Consider the following 18776-nt stretch of genomic DNA (forward strand, 5'->3'; position numbering starts at 1 on the left):
TCATGTATGATAACTTAGGTGTGTCATGCTAGTATCATGAGACAGCCTTTGGACTGAAGCTGTTTCATATTAAGCCTGCTAGACTGAAAGAACTGCTTGCCCCCAGACGGACATTGCTGTTAGCACTATTTCAATGCTTAAGCAAGCAAAACCTCTCTGTGTGTCATCAGGATTGTGTGGAAATGTTTTTTTTTTTAATCAGTTTAAATGCTCAGTTATTCAAAGAAGAAATAATTTTTGTTCTAGTACATTTCTACACTAATTGAGATGAACTTAGTTCAGAAATAGTGATTGCTCTTAATAGGCCTTTTCTGGCTAGTCTTCCTTTGGTCCTGTAGTCAATCTAACATAGCATTTATCTGAGGACAAAACAGGTCACTGTCAAAGCCTGAACATGAAACATACATTTTGTATCTCATAGTAGTAAAATACTCAAAACCATGCAGTATAATCAATGAGAAATTTGCTATAATCCCAGTTCCTATGTGGGTGTCAGACACTATTTTCAGATCTACTCAGGAGAATGGATAGCCTGTCAAAAGTGTTTTCTGACACTGTAGTTCAACCTGAAGACAGTCCACTGGTAGTGTAATACAAAGTTAACAGGCAGCCGGGAAGTAGAAAGCTCTGCTCTTGGACAAATATTGAATACTTTGTAAAAGTCCACACCTGTTTGTCTGAACACCACCTTTCATTTCAGCCTTAGAAACATAAATGTACCAAGGTCAGTAACGTAACTGATACAATAATAATCTTCCTATTTTGAATAATACCAGCATTGATATGAACTAGCATTACCATATGATCTGTAAAACTTGCTTTCCTATTTACTTAGCCTTGGTTTTGCTCCTGTCTGCCTTCCAAACTAGTAGAGTAGCCTCTGTATTTGTCACGGGCTCTCCTTTCTGGGAGAGGGATGCATTTCAATAGAGGGCCTTGTTATTCCTGGGGAGGGAGGAATCCTGGTGTCACTTTGTGTGTGCTGCAGCCTGCACAATGGGGATGAAGTTCCCTGTGGGACTCTTGCTGTAGAACAGCTGTGTTTGTGTTAGTGAGGTTTGGTTTGTGCTAAAATTTCAATCAGACATAAAACTTAAGAACCTGCTTATAAAAAGGCAATTGGTAGATGAAACAAATATCTTTGTGCATTATTGCATTACCAGTAGTTTTGACTTTTGAAGAACAAGCTAGAAACTTGCAAGTTACTAGCTGATTCACTTCAGGGACAAAGAGTAATAATATTTTAGGTCAGATCAAGCACTGACTCAGGAGTCTTTATGAATGATTTGACAAAATAAGTAAGAGAAAATGATGGGCAGTTAGGTTCAAACCACCTTAAATGTGGTTTTATGCACTAACCTCAGAAAGGAACTATTTAGGTGTAATTTAATGTTATTCTCTGCCAGAATGACCATTTAAAATATTCCAGTGAAAGCAGAGTAACTCAGAAAGTTAAGAACATGGTGGTTTGTGCTTTCCCATTCGTGGCTGACTAAGAAATGAACCTATAGTTTCTTACATGTTAAAAGTTAAGGATTAAAGGTCTTTCATCTTTGGGCTGTTGGGTTAACAGGAAGGACATGAAAGGGTATGGTTGTTTACCTTCACTAGGCTTAGGAATCTTCCTGTAAAGTGATACTAAGTCAAAACTATTTGTGTTAAATTCAGTGCAGATTTTAAGTTTCAGCCTTGAGGTGTATTTTCAGCAAGTAATCTATTGGCTAAATAATTCACTAGCTCCACTAGGAAGAAAAAGCCATTGATTGATTTTTATCCTTAGTGGGTTTCTTTCGGAGGAGGGGAAGGAGAGCACCATGGTATTTTAGAAGCATTTGTATAATACAAGAATACAGAACAAGAATTGTCTTCGGGAAGGACAGTTGCATAGTACCATTATTTGGGTTCTAAGAGAAACAGTGAACATAGGATTAATGTACAAATCGTGTATCGTATGGATGACTGCGCTCTTGCAGATTTAAAATACCACTCGTGAAAAATGTAATGTTGAATGAAATAATACAGAACTGAGGAGTCCTTCTCTCTGTCCCCCACCATGGCTTATTTTAGTTTAGGTAGTATGGTTATACTTAAAACTAAATAAAACCAACCTGCTACAGTATAGCTGTATCTTCTGTCAAAGCATGCTGACTTCTGCTAAACCTAGAGAAAACTTCCATGGGATTAACTTATTTATATTCATTTATTAATTCATTAGATAAATTGCTGTTTTCTTTTTACTAGGAAATTTTCTATGAAGTTTTTATTTAACAAGATTTCAGGTGTCCTACTATAGAAAGAAGGATTTTATACTAATTCAAACTCTCATGTTAAATAACATGCTGTGATCTGATTTCAGTCAGTGCAAGCACAGAGCATAGAGTTCCACCCACATGTTCACTGCAGAGAAGCAGTTAAGTGAATCCTGTAGCAGTAGATTCCTTTAACTACCAGGTTTTTGGTTGCATGTATTACTTCCATTGAGAAATGAAACTTTAGCATTTAGTGGTCACTGAAAGCAAATAAAAACATTTACTTTGCCCTTACTAAATACAGCCATATTCTAGGATGGAGTTTTGTACTTCTGCCATTTTTTTTTTCTTTTTTTTCTTCTGAAGAGCTAGATGCTGAAGGTTCTTAAGTGTGAATTTCAAGAATCCCAGCTCCTAGCTATTTCTCAGGGTGGGGAGGGGTGTGTTTGGTTTTGGTTTTATATTGTGGTCTGAATTGATTATAGAATGGAAGCTAATGGCAGTATTAAGATAAAAGTACCTGAGGTTCATCTACAGATCACACGTAAAAATTTTCTTCCGGTTTGAGCCATTTTATTACAAGTAGTTTCAACATCTGATTTAAGGAAGAAAGGGAAATGCGTATCAGGGCTTCTTGAGTAAGTGTTCACTGACTCCTTAAAAATTTTATGATACTAGAATGATTTGTTGGACATTTACTGATTATATTCCCTTGCAGTATCATGAATAGATTACAGATACCTTTTTTTTTTTTTTTGTTAAAAAAACCCAAACAAACAAAAGACCTAAACCAACCATTTGTCATAAAGAAGATTCAAATTTATAATGCTCTAGAGAACTGCAGTAGCCTTGTGGTCTGGGCGTTTTGTGGGACTGGAACACACAGATCTGCCGTCCTCACAAATACATAGTCCGAATTACTGGTCTCTGAGGGTGGTACCTTTCTTTCTTACTCAAGTGAACTCTTGCTGGAAAGAGGTTTAAGTGTATATAGGTGATAGTAGATATTGGAAGATAGCTTGTTTATCTGGAGTCAGTGAACAGAAAGCAAATGTAGAACAACTTAATACCAAACACTTTATTACTTATGCTTGTTATTTACAGTATTTACATATTGCACGTTCGCTGGAATGTTTTATACATTTGTTATATAAAGTAAATTAATGGCAGCTTGTGTTTGTGTACAAAATCCATGCTCCACTGTCCCAAAAATACGTCTACTTGAATTACGTTCCTTTGTCATGCAATTTGTACTCCTAGGGTACAATGTGACCCCAATGCAAGTCTGTTTTAACCAGACTTTTAGAAAATTGCATAAGCATGAAGGGTATCAAGTGACCACAACTACTGTGGAGCAGATCTTTAGTAGTTCTAGATATACAAACAAACATTCCTTAAAATTGTAGAATTAAGCAATAGAACATCAATTTTCTTGGTGAAATACTTGTGTTTACATAATTTTTGGCAGCATTACACATCAGTTGTAAAGTGTGTTTTTAAGTATGGAACATTGAGTACTACTGGCAGTTATGCTACTGTAAAGAATGTCAATCTGCAAACTGTTGATGACATACAAAATGCATGTTAAAAGAATTATGGGAAGTAGTCTGTCCATCTGCAAAAATAAATCTCTTGTTCACAATGGAATATGTTATAAAGGTAGTAAGTTCTATTTCCCTGTTGGTTTCCAAGGCACTTCTCTTGGTTCTTGGTGTTTCTTTTCATGGCAATAACATCTGGTGGATTAAAAGAAAGAAGAAAATAGCCTTTCATCATTTTTATACTCACATGCATGTGTTTAAGAATGTCTTCATCATACTGAAAATAGTAAATAAAACTGGAGAATTCATTATTAACTTTGGAAAGATCCAGTAGTGCATTTCTGATCTAGCTCAGTTAGTTCATAGAAGCCTGACTGCTAAATTACCATTTTGCTTGTTTAATCAAGGCTGAAATTTTGGAAAGCATCCCTAAATTTGGAAGATACAGTTCTACCTATTCATAATGTGCTCATAGTTACATGTAGCCTGTTCCTAGGAGTGCTGTGAAGTCAAAAAGTGAATAAACCTCAAGGACGGTACTAACAGATTGCAAATTTTGGTCTTAATGTCTTGGAGTCAGGAAGCTATTGATATGATGTCCAGTAATATAAATCTGTCAAGGTAAGGTTTGAAGGATCCAGGAAGGGTCTGATGTTTCATTGGGCCCATTACTGAAGAAATTTGGACTTGTATAAACAAGACACAAAAGTAACTTTCTGAGAGTAGTCGTATAAATAGCCCCTGCAACATGCAAACACTGAGGCAACACAAATGTGAGTCGGCGCTGCAGTGGTTCAGTTTGCTGCCTGTTTTCTTCCCAGTGTAGCTTCTTGGAATGAAATCAAAACTATTTCTGTGACACTGGTATCAAAATCACTGATACGAAATTATAGGTTTCCACATTGTTTATGTTACATATATTGTCTATACTCTAGAAATGTTAATTCAAAGGCTGAGCAGTGAAGGTTTCCATGACCCTCTTCCCCCACACCTTTAAGCCTTCTGAGAAAATGTAGCGTCACCATCTCTGCGTATACGTATCTAGAAATGTAACTTCTCCAGTAACTTTGGAGTTGGTTTTCTGCTACCAGATTTTCTAGACAGGTGACCATTGGATGCTACAAGTTTGTCTACCCACTTTCATGTGTTTTGAAGACAACCTGTTAATGCCCTTATTTTGAAGTAAAAAATGCACTGTCTTATTAGTTAATACGAACTGCAGGGGGTGAAAGACATGCAAACATTCAGCTGAAGCTTGTGTGTCTCATAGATGCCAAAAGTCCACGTGAGAGAAAAAAAACTGGTCCTTTGACACTATAGAGTTCTGCTGATCGAATTTTTCAGAGTTAAAACTTTCTTAGTCTGTCTGAACATATGTAACTCTCTTTCCCGTGATCACTGTGAATTCTCTGATATTTTGAGTTTCTCTGCAAATTATACTTAAGCAGTAGAAAAAGTAATAAATCATTTGAATGCAAAGTCAGTCAGACTTGACATAATCCATTGGAAATCAAGCTATTGGTGCATACAGAAATACTTGTTAGTAGTATTTAAACATATTTAGTTTTGCAATTTTTTTAAAGCTATTAGGAAATGTAATAATGTTACAGAGAAGCTTAATGTAATTTAGTTTTTTTCTGGCTTTGCAGATAGGACAAATACCTTTTGTTTCTTTTTTTTTTTTTTTATTAATATTCTTCCTTAAAGGGAAACTCGTGTAAATTTTCCTTGTCTTGCATTTTCATCTAGCCTATTTTCTGTATGTGTGCCCATACTGTACTCTATTTAAGCTGTGGTGTTTAAAAGTTATGTTTAAAACCAAATTAACATGCTTTTGGTTTGATTGGTCTGTGGTACAACTGACACAAAAAACTGTGAGAATTTAATAAACAGTTTGTTCATTGCTAATACTAATGGGAATATGCAACTCACTGAGGGTGAAAAACTGGATATGGATAGGATGCTCATTTGTCATCTCAACTGTATGTGCTTTTGTATGGATATCTGATCAAAAGCTGTGGGTCTTAGATTTCCAGCGCTTAGCTAAACTGCATTTCTAAATGTCTGGCATTTTCAGAAAACCTTGAAAGGGCTCCAGATTTTTAGTACTGATTGGTCTGTTGTTCTTTTTTATGTCACATAGTCTATGTTATATGCATCAGTCTAGGAAAATTATACTGGAATTTAACTGAAGGATGGCAGGTGGTCTTAGTGGAGATCTTCAGTGCTATTTGTCTGCAGTCTGTTGAAAACATAGGTAGCTATGTAACTCCTTTCTCCTCTTCTATTCAATTCTTAGTTCTCCTTTGCTAATGCAATTTTTTTTAAAAAAAAGCAAACCCCAAAAACCACAGACCCAACCAGCAATATTAGCTGAAACCAACCAAACAATACAATTGTTCCGATTTTAAAAAGCACAAATGAAAGCTATTTTAAAGGCATATTGCAGCTTTCCAAACATGGTTCTCGTCATTATCTGTGCATGATGATAGATATAAACTCTATAAGAGAAGGCTAATCTGTATAAGAGTTTAGTGTTTTAAATATAAATACAAACTTTAAAATATGGTGCCAGTAGGATCTAGTAGCAGAACTTCCTTGTGCTAACATCAAAAACTTCCTTCCCCAAGCGTGAATACCTGAGTGGAGTCTGCTCTAGTGTCAGCATCAGATCACGGAGATCCATGCATTGAAGAAGCTCTTAATGTTACATCTGGTGCTAGCCAGAGATCCCATAATAAGAAAACTCAGAATTGCCTCTTAACAGAGTTGGACTATGCCACACTAGTAACCATGTACACTGGCTGCCTATTTAACTCAAAGCAATAGTACTGATAAGTCTTAAATTAGTTACCTTGGAACTACTTCCTCTCTCCAAGTAGAAGTGATTGAACGTGTCATGGGAAGTTGTATGTAATGGATCAAGCTATATTTTCTAGAAAAAAAGGGTCTGCTTTCACAAATGTGCAAACCCTGCATCTTAATTCCACCTTTTGTGAAATTAAAGCGTCTGACGTTTCTTGAGTGCGCTCAATGTTAGTCTGAATAAGAAGCTGTGTAAGAGAAAGCGACTAAGGGCAGTTGTTTCCATTATTACAGACCACTTGAAACAAAACGTAAGAGCCTAAATATTATTTTGGTTTAAGAATAGTTTGAAATAATGGATATATAATATGGTGTACAGGAATGGGATATTTCATGTGGTATTTTAATTTTCTCTTTATATATTTAAAGTTTCCAAGTTTATCTTGTACTTTAAGCTTTTGCAACATATATTACTGGTATGGTCAATGTATCTTGGGGAGTTTACACAGGTTTTTCTGAGTTCCAGAGGAAATCTGTGTTTAGGCTTATTAGGAAACTTATAAAGAAACTTTGACCTTTGTATGTATACATATTTATTCTTGCCCTATCATTAAGCAAGAAATACTCTATTGCCTTTAAATATTGTTAATTATATCTGCTTCTCTAGGAGACAAGCAACTGGTAATTTGTTCATACACTCTTTATAGTATATAAAGCTCGTTTTTTCTGCTTAGCCTGAGATTCCTACTACTTGCACTAGTCTTGTATTTATTAGTGCAAGACTGTTTGTTGCCTCTAGTTTTATTTTGTTCATTTGAAATAGCTGTGGAAACTTAATAAAAAAGTTTAAAATATATAAATGCTTGTAAGTACAGTAATTAGAAGAAATCTTCAAAATGGAAGTACATAATCACGCGTGATAATGCAGTCCTTAGTCCTTGAACTACTTATGGTACAAGGAGGTTTTAAGCATACATTATGAGATCAGTGTTGGTCTCTAGCAAATACTTAGAGGATGGGTAACGGGAAGGGAAGGCACCAACAGTAGCACCTGCAGTTTTCAAACAAAAGCAGGAAAATCCGTATGACTGTAGCCAAAATTATCATGACAAATACTGTCCAAGAGGCCAGATACTCTTTCTTAGATTCATCACCACCTGTTACAGGAAACCCACAAGATCTGAATTGGGAACCTTAGATGAAGGCTGCAGGAATTTGTTCCTGACTTTTCTTATCTACTGCAGATACAGACAATGTAATGATCGTTGGATTTATCTGCATGGGGTGGAGCAAAGCAAGCACAGAGTATGGGAACCATTATGAAACTTGGAGAAAAATGAGGCTGAAGAACAGAACAAAAAAGAGCATCAAGGATAGGACTCCCAAGTACCTGTGCTGAACATGAGAAGGTGTTACAGAATAAAACTAGTCAGAGATGGTGCTGGTGGCAACCAGGGAACATGGCTTAGGTTGCTGATTTGGAAAGAAGGAAAAAAAAAGGGGGAGCTACTGAGTTATGTGGTAATACAAACATGCTGCTCCGGCTTCACGCATGCAATCTCAATAAGTAAAAGGGTTGTTGCTGGGTCCCTGCATTGCTTCTGTCTGTGGGACAGGCAAAGTATGAACATATGCTCGAAAAGAGACAATGGAGCCCAGTTACAGAGGTGTAGGTTAAATGAGAAAAAGTGAAGGCTCGATAAGACGCATTGTGTCATACACCCCCCCCAACCTCGACAGGTATGTATTGTGACAGTAATAGATGCCCAGCTCCTGTTTTCTCATCTTACTTTCTTGTTTGATCTTAGCACTGAGTTTCAATGTCACGTGCTTTAAAGCCATGATAGTCCAAAATGCATTTTAAGTACAAATAAAAACCAAATCTGTTCCCTTTTTCTTCCCCACCAAATTGATTTCTAAACATGGACAGATGCCCATGGATCTGAAAAATGCACCAAAACTACCAGTTTGCCAAAGTATCAAAAAGTAATAATTCATCTATAGCCCAGCCCACTCATAAGCCTCCAATGAAATGAAAATCAGATACTGAGCAAAACAGGAAATCTAATTTGTTGGGGAAAAAAATGTAGGTGTGGCTAATTAAAAATGTTATTTTAGCAGTTTATAATACAGGAGTTACAAAAGAACTTTCTAAAATGTATTTGTCATAACAATTAATATAAATTTTCAAATTCTGTTGGTGAATTTAGACCTTTTTGGAGTAGTATCACTTAAGAAATTTTTGTTACCTGATATTCAGGAGTTAGCCTGAGCTTTAGAACTGATATTAACTGGTAGCTTTATGGCAGAAACCAAAAGTCTTTACCTATTGCCAGACTGTAAATAAACTTTTTGTACACTAGAGAGCTATCTTAAATAAGAAATGGCTTTGAAATCTTGTTTTGCTATGTATAAGCATTACTATATTCACAGCTTTGCAACTTCTTGAAAACACCTTGGACTAATGATAACTATACACTTTGTAGAGAAAAAGGATGGCTTGATAAGTGGAAAAATACAAAACTCCCTTTTTTCTACAGCTTAGTCCATGAAATGGTGAAAACAAATAAAGCCTGTATTATACTTTTCTATGAGAGGGGGTATCTTACCCACACAAATTGAACTGATGCAGTGGAAAAGCTTTGAGGAGGAAGGAATTTTATGGAGACACCTGTGATCTCATGGCATATGTGGCAGAGAATAGCCTTCCTTTCTGCTAATAGAGGTTGCTTAAGAGTGCTGATACTATTAATGATTTGTCTGTGGAGAGCAGCACTGGAGGCTTGTTACCCGCCTTGAAACATGCTGCTAGCTGAGCAAAGGAGTTGTTTGGCAAAGTGAGATGGACTTTTTTAAAATAGACTTCCATCTTGAGATGGTAACTGCTGTAGTTATTGTTCCTTCATATTATGAGTTTGTGTTTACGTGACAGGATGTAAAGATAACAGATCAATGTTTGGAAGGAGATTCCAATGTAATGAAAGGGAGAAAAGAATTCTGTACTCTGATGTATCTGCTTGGTATCGGTAGTAACGTTATTCACCTGTCTTTTGCAGGTAAGTATCATTATATACTCACATATATCTCATCACGTGTTACATATATAATAGCTAATTTCTTACGTGCTTTCTAGATTTTACAATTGAAAGGTTGAATCCCTTACATTTCTCTGAGTCAGATCAAAGGATTTACCTATTTGCTGACTTATATTTGCCCTAATGCTATATGCAAGTGTTTCCATAATTCCTCAACATGTGATGTATGAATAGAGATTCCTCTCCATGGCTGCATGTTCCAAATTAAGACAAGAATCATAGAATCGTTTAAGTTAGAAAAAAAATCTTTTAAGATCATCAAGTCCAGCCATTAACCTAGCACTGCCAAGTCCACCACTAAACCATGTCCCTAAGTGCCACATCTACAGGTCTTTTAAATGCCTCCAAGGACGGTGACTCAGCCACTTCCCTGGGCAGTTATTGGACGTTAAAAACATTCTGCATTGAAGCTGGGCTAGTTTAGGTTTATTTTAGGAAGCCAAGACAGAAAATACTTAAAAGACATTTTGAGGAGTTTAGCGTAAAGTTAGGATGCTGAATTACATCTAATGATGTAATATATTACCTCTGCCTTTGCCACTAGAGAAGTCTTCTCTTAACGTGTAGCTGGAATCCTCTCTTGTTGCAAAGTTAAACTATGTCTTTATTTATCCAACCTGGATAGAGGGAATGGCTTCTGGTTGCTTTTTATGAAATTGAATAGCTCCATCATGGTTTCCTGCAGTCGTCTTTTCTTTAAATTAAATAATCCAAATTCCTTTTAGCTGTTCTTGTAAACCAAGTTTTCTAGGTTTTTGGTTATCCGTGTTGCTCTTCTTTGGACTTTTACAAGAAGCACCTGTATGTTTTCCAGTATTGTGTCCTTAATTAAGTACAGTGTTCCAGCAACAGTGAGTATTTCAGGTGCTTTATAAATAATCATTCTATTTATAAATTCCAGTGTGTTTCTTTTTTGTCAAGTGTGACATTGTTGACATGCTTAGTTTGTGATCCACTACACCCCCTACGTTTTCTACAGAACTGTCTGTCTAGCTGTTCACAACATGCTCTGTATTTCTGCAGCTGATTACTCCTGCATGACTTCATAATTCTGCTCTTTCCTTTAGATTTTATCCTGGTTTTAGACTATTCAGCTAATTTTCCAATATTATTTTCAAGATTGTACTCTGTCATGGATGTTTCTCTTACACTACTGTCATCCATAAATATACTGTCTTCTATCACCCAAGTTGTTAATGAAAATACTGCAAAACACTATACCCGTAGTGATGCTGTGTGACTGTGCTCAATACGTATTTCAGTTTGACAGTGAAGCACTAGTAACTATATTTTCCTAGCCATTTTTACGTTTATCTTGATCGCATTTCCCTAGCTTGCTTTTGAGAATGCTGTGCAAAACAGTGTCAATACTCTAAAAAAAACCCCACAAAACAACTAAGGTGCTTAACGTTTATTGTTTTTTCTCACTGAGTCTCTCTGCAAGATGTGTATTGTCCCAGAGCTAAAATATCTTGGTTTGACAGCATCTGTTACTGACAAATCCATTTGGGTTATTATTTATCCCTTTGTCAGAGATGACATTTTTGTCTCGGGTAAAGGTTGAAGACAGGGTGTAAATCAGCCCTTTTGTATTCCTATGTATCAGTTTTCTAGAAATACAGATAGTTTGTAAGTAGTTGGTTGGTTGGTCGGCTTTTGTTTTTATTTTGGTGCATGGAAATTTCCCAAGTAATTGTGGGAATTAGAGGTACATCTAGGTTAAAAGGGAGGGATTCAACCCGAAGACATGAGAGGTGAGCACAGTGAAAATCCCAAGAAACCTGAGTAGCTTGAAGTTAGTTTAAAAAGTTAAAAGCACCTGCAACCTATCTGCATTTATAAAGCTTTCATGTGTATGCTATGTATATATTAACTCTTACTAAAACGTACACCACAGTCTACAGCTGCACACGTAAAAGGGCTGCTGCTGCCAATACAGGCAATTGTGTACTGAGTCAACTCTTGAAAAAGCAGCTACAGCTGTTGCGTTTTGTTCTGTGTATTTGCTAACTGTATGCGGCTATGAATAATGCACAGCTGATGCATGTGGACTTTTATATAATGACTTCCAGTAGGGGGTACCCTTCGTTTATGGCCAGTAGTTGCCAGATTAAGCCAGTTACTTCAGGTACTTTGAAAGGGGAATACCTTAGCCAAAGGACGATTGTTACTACACTCCTATGAATTTTCATGTATAAAACACAATATCCACTGCTTTGCTATGTGTTAGAATGTCATTACTGCTATGAAAAAGCTTACCTTTATCCTTCCATGCACATTGGGCTTACTGCCAACCGAGTAAGAAGCCTGGCACATCTTTTATAGTCTGTCATGGAAAAAAAAGCATAAACAGATTACTAAAGTAACCAATTTTGACTTTTAAAAATAAAAATTGGTAATGGTGTGCAAATTATTGTTGTAATAAAGTTTAGTGAACACTTTGCAGCAGTACAGAAATTGGCTCCTTAGACTTCAAAATGAGAGTGTGTAAAAATTGCATAACTGAAAGCCATGTCTAATGGCACATGCAACTATGCAGCTGACTTCTGTATATGTAGTATCTATAAACCAACAGCATGAATGTACTTGGAGGCTCTCCAAGTGTGTGTATATATTTATGAAAACCTATACATTTGTGCCCATGCTTAAATGTGGGATCTAAACATGTGACTAGTATTTCCATACTAGAGGAACAGTAAGTAGTACGTATCCATCTTTGAAATCCAGCCCTCAGTGAGCAAGTCTATCAACATTAAGTAATGCAACTCTCCAATAAATTTTCCTTCCTGGAAAAACTGTTACATTAGACAAATAACATCTAGTCATAGGAGTAAGTCCAGCCCAAGTAGGTGACCTCATCATACAAATTCATTTATAACTGTATCGAGTTTAATCTTGGAACTAGTGAAATTGTTTTTTCCACAGTAGTCCTATTAGTAGTTCTTACTTTAGGTACCTTTCTGCTTTTTGATGCATTCACTATAAGGGGTAGAACCAATGCAAAACTAAAAAAATAATCAAGATTTTTTTTCTTTAACATGGCAAACTGAAAGCAAATATTGTGAAAGTTTAATATGGACAGACAGCAGAGTAAGTTACTTTTTAGGTGCCAATGCTACCATGCTGTACAAAATGCTAGAAGGTCTGGCAACAAAATGCATTTGTACTGGCTACTACAGTGTTGCAGCATCATAGATTCTTTTAATGTCTTTTGTTGTTTGGCCTTTGAAAATCAGAGTATTATCAAAAACTAATGTCACATTGTGCATAAGGAATTAAAGCAGGTGGTTAAGCTCATTTTCCTAGAAGAAAGTGACTTTAAGGAGATGCTAGTCAGTCCAGTCCCGTGACTGATGCTGATTTTTGTTAGGCATTATTAATGAGTAACTACATACAATGTTTCCTAGAGATGCAATGTTAACAGTCTCTAGCTCACAGCACAGGTATGCTGTAATTGCCATTCATACAAATTATCCTCCATTATCCAGACATTATGTTGGTGGGTATGTCACCTGTCAGGAGGAAAAGGCTAATTCAGAGTTTAAGACCAACTAGTTTTTAGTTTAACAGCTTGGAGCACTCATCAGTGCTGAGTCAAATTATATTTGTGTTGTGTTCCTTATGAAAAGGTAACATGACTACTTGCTTGTTCAAAACAAGACTAGTTATGAACACCTGCCATCTCCATCAATGTCAAAAGAGTGCGATCTGGTTAGCTCTTTTCCAGAAATCCTTATCTTTCCAGGATATTCCTAATCTGAAGCCTACAAATGGAGAAAAATGTCTGCAATTCCTACCAAATAAGCCTTTAAAATACATTGGGCTGAAATATTTAGTACTTGAACCTTGGAATCTGTAACTCTTGTTTCTATTCCCAGCTCTTCTACTGACCCAACTGGTTGACCTCAGACAAGTAAAATAAAGTGTGCTTCTATTCTGAAAAGGCTGTACTAAAATAGCATCTACTTACTCAACAGATCCACCTCAGTATGAATCTGGAGTCACATCTACTGACTGATAAATGTCTATGTTTGATATTTTTTAATTTGCTGTGCTGCCAACAGTGATGAGATATCATAAGCTGCATTTCCTTATTTGTGTCCATCTGCACCTTTTTTTTTTTTTTTTTTAATCTAGGCCTTAGGAGGTTATACTTTTATAATTCACTGAGGACAGTTGCAAAGATTCACTGTCGACATCATTGGTAGACTGGCAGCTGAACAGTCAAAATATAAAATTTCTGTAAAATATGTTATACATCAATAATCAATGAAAAGGAAATAGCTCCACCTGGGTTTCTGATCCTATCTTGAATTTTAAGCACTGTAAATTTCATGATTACAAACAGGTTTGTGAGAAGAGTCATGTGTTCCTATGAAAAGCAAACGCCTTTGATTTGGAACTAAAAAGGCATATACATCAGTACCTATGGAAGCGGTGTTTACAGCCATTCTATACAGTCTATTTGCAGTGAAAAAGTTATTTTTCAGTTTTTCTCACTGTAATACTGACACTGTTCTATTCAACACTGTAAAGTGTACTTGGTATGTTTTGGAGCACTCCAAATTCTTCATTGCGAGGCAAGTATTCTAATGTCGTTTCACTAGTGGTACCTCACAGGGCTATTAAATTTTAGAGTTGTTTGTTGTTTTATGAAAGTCTCTGGGTTTTGGCACTTACATGCTGGGATGGTGCAGTCCCTTGTATTGTGATAAAGCCGATGAAAGTGTTTACTACATTTTGGGCTGAAGTAGAGTGGACCTGAAATATAAAGAAAAGAAAAGTTATGAATTATGACAGCTCACAGGAAGAGTAATGCAGCTTATGCTATATATGTGAAATGATGGATACCAATGCAGGATTAAAATATACCTGTTAAATGCTTTAAGAACTTGTCTTTCATCCGCAGATCTCTGGGAACTATTTCTGTTGGACAGAAAAAAGAATAGTCACTGTGCTGCACTGGAATTGCACTTGCCAAATACTGTATGAGATGCACACAGGTCAAAAGTCCTTTGCATACAGCAGGCCAAGCTGCAAGTATTTGTTTTACATTAGAAGCTACTGTAAAATGCACTATGAAACACACTGCAATGATTAACTATTAGGTGTGTGGTCATTAATGATGATGACAATTAACTAAGAGATTGTAGCTCTCTATGAATTACATTACCATGTTTACCTAGATTTAAATTCATCCAGAAATTTTAGTTTCATGGTTGCTCAAAAATAGCATATTCCACCAGTGGTAAAGACCCAGAGATACAGCCAAGTTTGGATTTGTGGCTTCCAATTCTCTTATGCAAGTGTATCCACTCTTTTGTCACAGGTATATTTGTACAAACACTGTCCTGCTGTAATCATGAAACTGGATTGATCTACTTACAGGAATCTTCCCCTCTGCCTTTAGCAGCAAGTAAAAATTCACAGGAAATGATCCCAAGCAAATTGCTCTCTTCTGGCTCCCTACGTTTGTGGTTTACCGCCTGGCGTTTTGTGTTCAGCAGATGGCAAAATGAAACTGGTTTACTGAAATCCATTTTAGCCCTAACCCTTGCTTGTGTCTTCCTGATTTACAGCTATCCTTGATTGCTTTCTGTTACGAAGTCTATGCTGATAGCTTAGTGCTGATTGTGTACGATACACTACATGGTGCTTTATTTATTTGATGATAAATGCCTGAGCAGCCTTTTTCATTCCCCTGGCACCTCTTACCAGATATAAAGCAGAGAGCATTTCCATCCAGATCTGATTCACTTGTGAGGATAGACACTTCTCGAAAGTCATTCTTCATTTACTTCTAACTTTAGTCAGTGTAAGTAAAATTGACCTTATCATATTTGACCTAATTATGTCATGTAGAGCATTAAAAACACACATGCTTCACTCAGAAATTTCCCATGGGACAGGCTCACTGGGAAAGTGTTGCCAAAACTGAAATGGAAGATTCTAAGCAGTAGTTCCTTTTTCAAGAGTTGCTAGGAATAACTCCATTGTAATAACAGAATGAAAAATCCTGCTCAGGAGCCAGGAACACTACTACTAACCAATCTGCTCTGAAGTAAGTTTATTATTTACATAGATAACTGCTGAGCACGAGCCAGATGTTTTGCACCAATATGCTGATGTAGGGTGGCCAAAACCTATGCCCATGTTCCAAGCTGAGATTTAGAGTTGTGCAGATGAGAGTTCCCTGCTTAGTCTGGCCTCTTTAACTTTTCAACATAATTGTTTTATAAAACAATGTTCTCACTGTGCTGATCTTAAGTGGAACAGAATTGTCTTCCTTTGTATATTCATTAATCATCCAAATAGAGAAGTAATATTTTCATGACAGCCACCAAAAAATGCAAATTGTGAAGGTATTTGAATATGAATGAGAACGAAGAAAAGGTATGATGAAGCTTTATGAGATCAATAAAGGCAAAATAAATAGCATACTAGCAAAATGAAAGCCAGTTTTGAAAAAGTAGTGATGAGTAGACATCAGCTGGAAAATATTCAGAAAGTCACTTTCAGTGGGAGGGGTAAGATGAGCAGCAGTAGTGCTGTAGGGGTTTGGGAGTGACAGTTAACAGTAAATTAGACATGGCAGCAGGAGAAGCCAAATCAACTTTCAACTGGATGCACATCACGAAACAGCAGTAACTATCCATCACTATGTGGCTTGGTACGACCACTTCCAGACTGCTGTACACAACGCCAAACATCTTATGAACAAGCCTGGGCTTTCACTGCAGGTTAGAGAAGAGCCATTCAAACAAGTAGAAGGATGACAGCAAGAGCATCCCAGAGGGGTCATAGCTTGTACAGTGACAGAAGAGTACTCTGTTTCAGTTCCTTAGTATTTCAAAGGTGCTACCTCCAGAGTACAAAAGGGACTAGTAAGCAGGGCGAAAAGTTTAGTGAAGCTGAGTTGCAGGAAAGGCTTCTAGATGGGAGATCTATAAGAACATACTATAGTCTTGCAGGGGAAAATCTTGCTAAGGTCATTTCCACGCAACACTTAAACCAAGCACGTTTTAAAATGTGGTACACTTCCAGGAAAAAGAGTGTTTTCATCCCTTATTTCTTTGAACTCATCCCATTTCAGTCATTTCCCTTATTAACAGGTTTCATGCAAAGCCAATACACAGGAAGCCGGACTTTCAGTTGAGTACATTATCCAGAGAGTAAGAGACTCTGAGATGTGAATGGAGTTTTTCTATTCCAGATTTGCTGTCTGTGTCTGTTTCTGATATCAATGGGAATCTGCAGGTATTTTGAGCGGTGAATTCTTGATACAGTAACCTGATATGATGTCTCATTCACCAAGGCACCCCAGAGGAAAACAAAAAAAAAGGATCTCCTAAGTCATGGACTGTGACTTACCAACTCTCTGCTCATCCTGGTATCCTCCATAGTCAGCCACTTCCCTTCGATCCAAGTTATAGTCGTGCTTGGAGAAGTACTGCACCCCACTGTCCTTCTCCAGGTGGTACCTTTTCAGTTCCTGAATGATCTCCATGATCAGATTTAAGAGACTTTGCCTCTCCTTCAAATCTGTGGAGTCAGTTTTCTCTTTGCAATACCCTGCTGAGAGCATTAAGAGCACCAGCCCCAGCAGCCCTGGAGACCTCAGTCCACTCATTGCAGTCTGACCCGAGGGGTGCAAGAGCAGATGAAGGATCCGGTGCAGTGGGAGGCCGCCTATTCACTGGAAGAGAAAAACGGGCTCATGGGGGTGAAATCGAAACGCTACAGTAGGACAGCGCGGAGACCGCTCCGCAGGTCGCACACGGCGGGAGCGCGGCCGGCCCCGGCAGCCCCACCGCCGCCCGCAGCGCCCCGCCGGGGGAGCGGCCCCAGCGCCGGCAGCGCCCGCCCGGCAGCCTGCGCCCACGGGGGCCCCGCGGAGGGCGGGCGAAGCAGCCGCGCAGCGGGGTGCGGCGAGGGATGCCGCGACGGGACCCGCCTCTCCCCGCGGCCCGGCGGAGCAGATCCGCGATGGCCACGGGCTAGCGGCGCGCCCCGCCCCGCCTCGCCTCGCCCGCGGCCGCGGAGCGGAGGGGCGCGGACGAGGGGCGCCAACTTTTTCCCCGAAGTTTCTTGCCGGGGAGCCGCGGCAGCCGCGCACCGAGCGAGGCCCCCACCCTGGCTGCGGGGCTCCGCGCCGGGGCCGCGGGCAGGAGCGGCGGGACGGACGGTGCGCGGCTGGGGGGCGGCCGTCCCGGGGCAGGGAGCGGCAGCGCCAGCCTCCCCTTCCACAGTCCTTCCCTCCCAGCTCGGGGACGGGGCGCGGGCGGCCGCGGCCACCTCCACGGGGAGCAGCAGCGGGCGGCAGCCCGCCACGGCGGGGGACGCCGCCTCCTCGCCGGAGCCGCTCACCTCCGGACGGCTGGCTGCCCGCTCCGCCGGCGCGAGGGGCGGCCGGTCCCCGCCCGCCGCGGCTCCCCCCGCCGGGGCTCCCCCCGCCGGCTCCGTGCGGGCTGTCAGCGGCGCGGCCCCGCCGCACGCCGCGCTCCGGCTCGGCGGGGCGGGAGGGGTGGGGTCGTGGGGAGGGAGACGGGGGGGAAGGAGGGCTGCTGGCCCTTCCCGGCTGCTTTACCTGTCTCTCCGTCTCAGGAGCCGAGGCGTCTTCCCCCCGGGAGCCGCTCCCCGGCTCTCCCCGGACGGCAGCAGCCCGCGAGCGGCGGGGACTCCAAGTTTTCCGCGGCTGGCCCGCCCGCCCCCCTCCCGTCCCTGCGCTCCCGCCGTGTCCGCGAACTACTCCATCGCCGGCAGCCCCAGCGCAGCCGCTTATATAGGCTATAGGATGGACATGAGACGGCAGATAGTATCGACTTGGAAGTGGGTGGAAAACAATAAAAGTCCACTTGGCAACCTCGGGAGCGTCGCTGCTCGCACAAGCCCCCCCCCTTCCCGCCCTCCCTTCCCTCCCGCCCCGGCCCCCCCCGTCCCTCCCCCTCGCTCGGCTCTCCCGGGCAGGGCTCAGTCACCCCTTCGCCTCTCTCCGACGTAAGGAGACGGTCCCAAGCGTGCGTGTGTGTGCGTGTGTGTGTGTGGAGCGGGAGGGGGCGGCGGTGGGAAGATGGGGACGGGGGGTG

At 39.9% G+C, this 18776-nt stretch overlaps 1 protein-coding gene across 1 annotated transcript; it reads right to left on the minus strand.

Moving 5' to 3' along the window:
- Nucleotides 1-3009: 3009 nt before the first annotated feature.
- On the minus strand, nt 3010-18563 carry ALKAL2 (ALK and LTK ligand 2). Its single transcript, XM_040599250.1, has 6 exons — nt 18278-18563; nt 17062-17386; nt 14563-14616; nt 14371-14451; nt 11950-12016; nt 3010-3985 (listed from the first exon to the last, which is right to left on the minus strand). Exons 2-5 carry the CDS (start codon nt 17318-17320, stop codon nt 11952-11954), a joined length of 459 nt encoding a protein of 152 aa, XP_040455184.1. The 5' UTR covers nt 17321-17386; nt 18278-18563; the 3' UTR covers nt 3010-3985; nt 11950-11951.
- Between the last annotated feature and the right edge of the window lie 213 nt (nt 18564-18776).

The sequence above is a fragment of the Falco naumanni genome, chromosome 6, assembly GCF_017639655.2.
Source record: "Falco naumanni isolate bFalNau1 chromosome 6, bFalNau1.pat, whole genome shotgun sequence".
NCBI classification, from domain to species: domain Eukaryota; kingdom Metazoa; phylum Chordata; class Aves; order Falconiformes; family Falconidae; genus Falco; species Falco naumanni.

What these genes read in the sequence shown, in the direction of transcription:
- ALKAL2 (XM_040599250.1), bottom strand. Translation starts at nt 17,320, where the DNA reads ATGAGTGGACTGAGGTCTCCAGGGCTGCTGGGGCTGGTGCTCTTAATG. An exon ending in GTTCTTAAAGCATTTAACAG is followed by an intron (nt 14,452 to 14,562) that starts GTATATTTTAAT and finishes TTTATATTTCAG; the next exon opens with GTCCACTCTACTTCAGCCCA. An exon ending in GGACTGCACCATCCCAGCAT is followed by an intron (nt 12,017 to 14,370) that starts GTAAGTGCCAAA and finishes TTTCCATGACAG; the next exon opens with ACTATAAAAGATGTGCCAGG.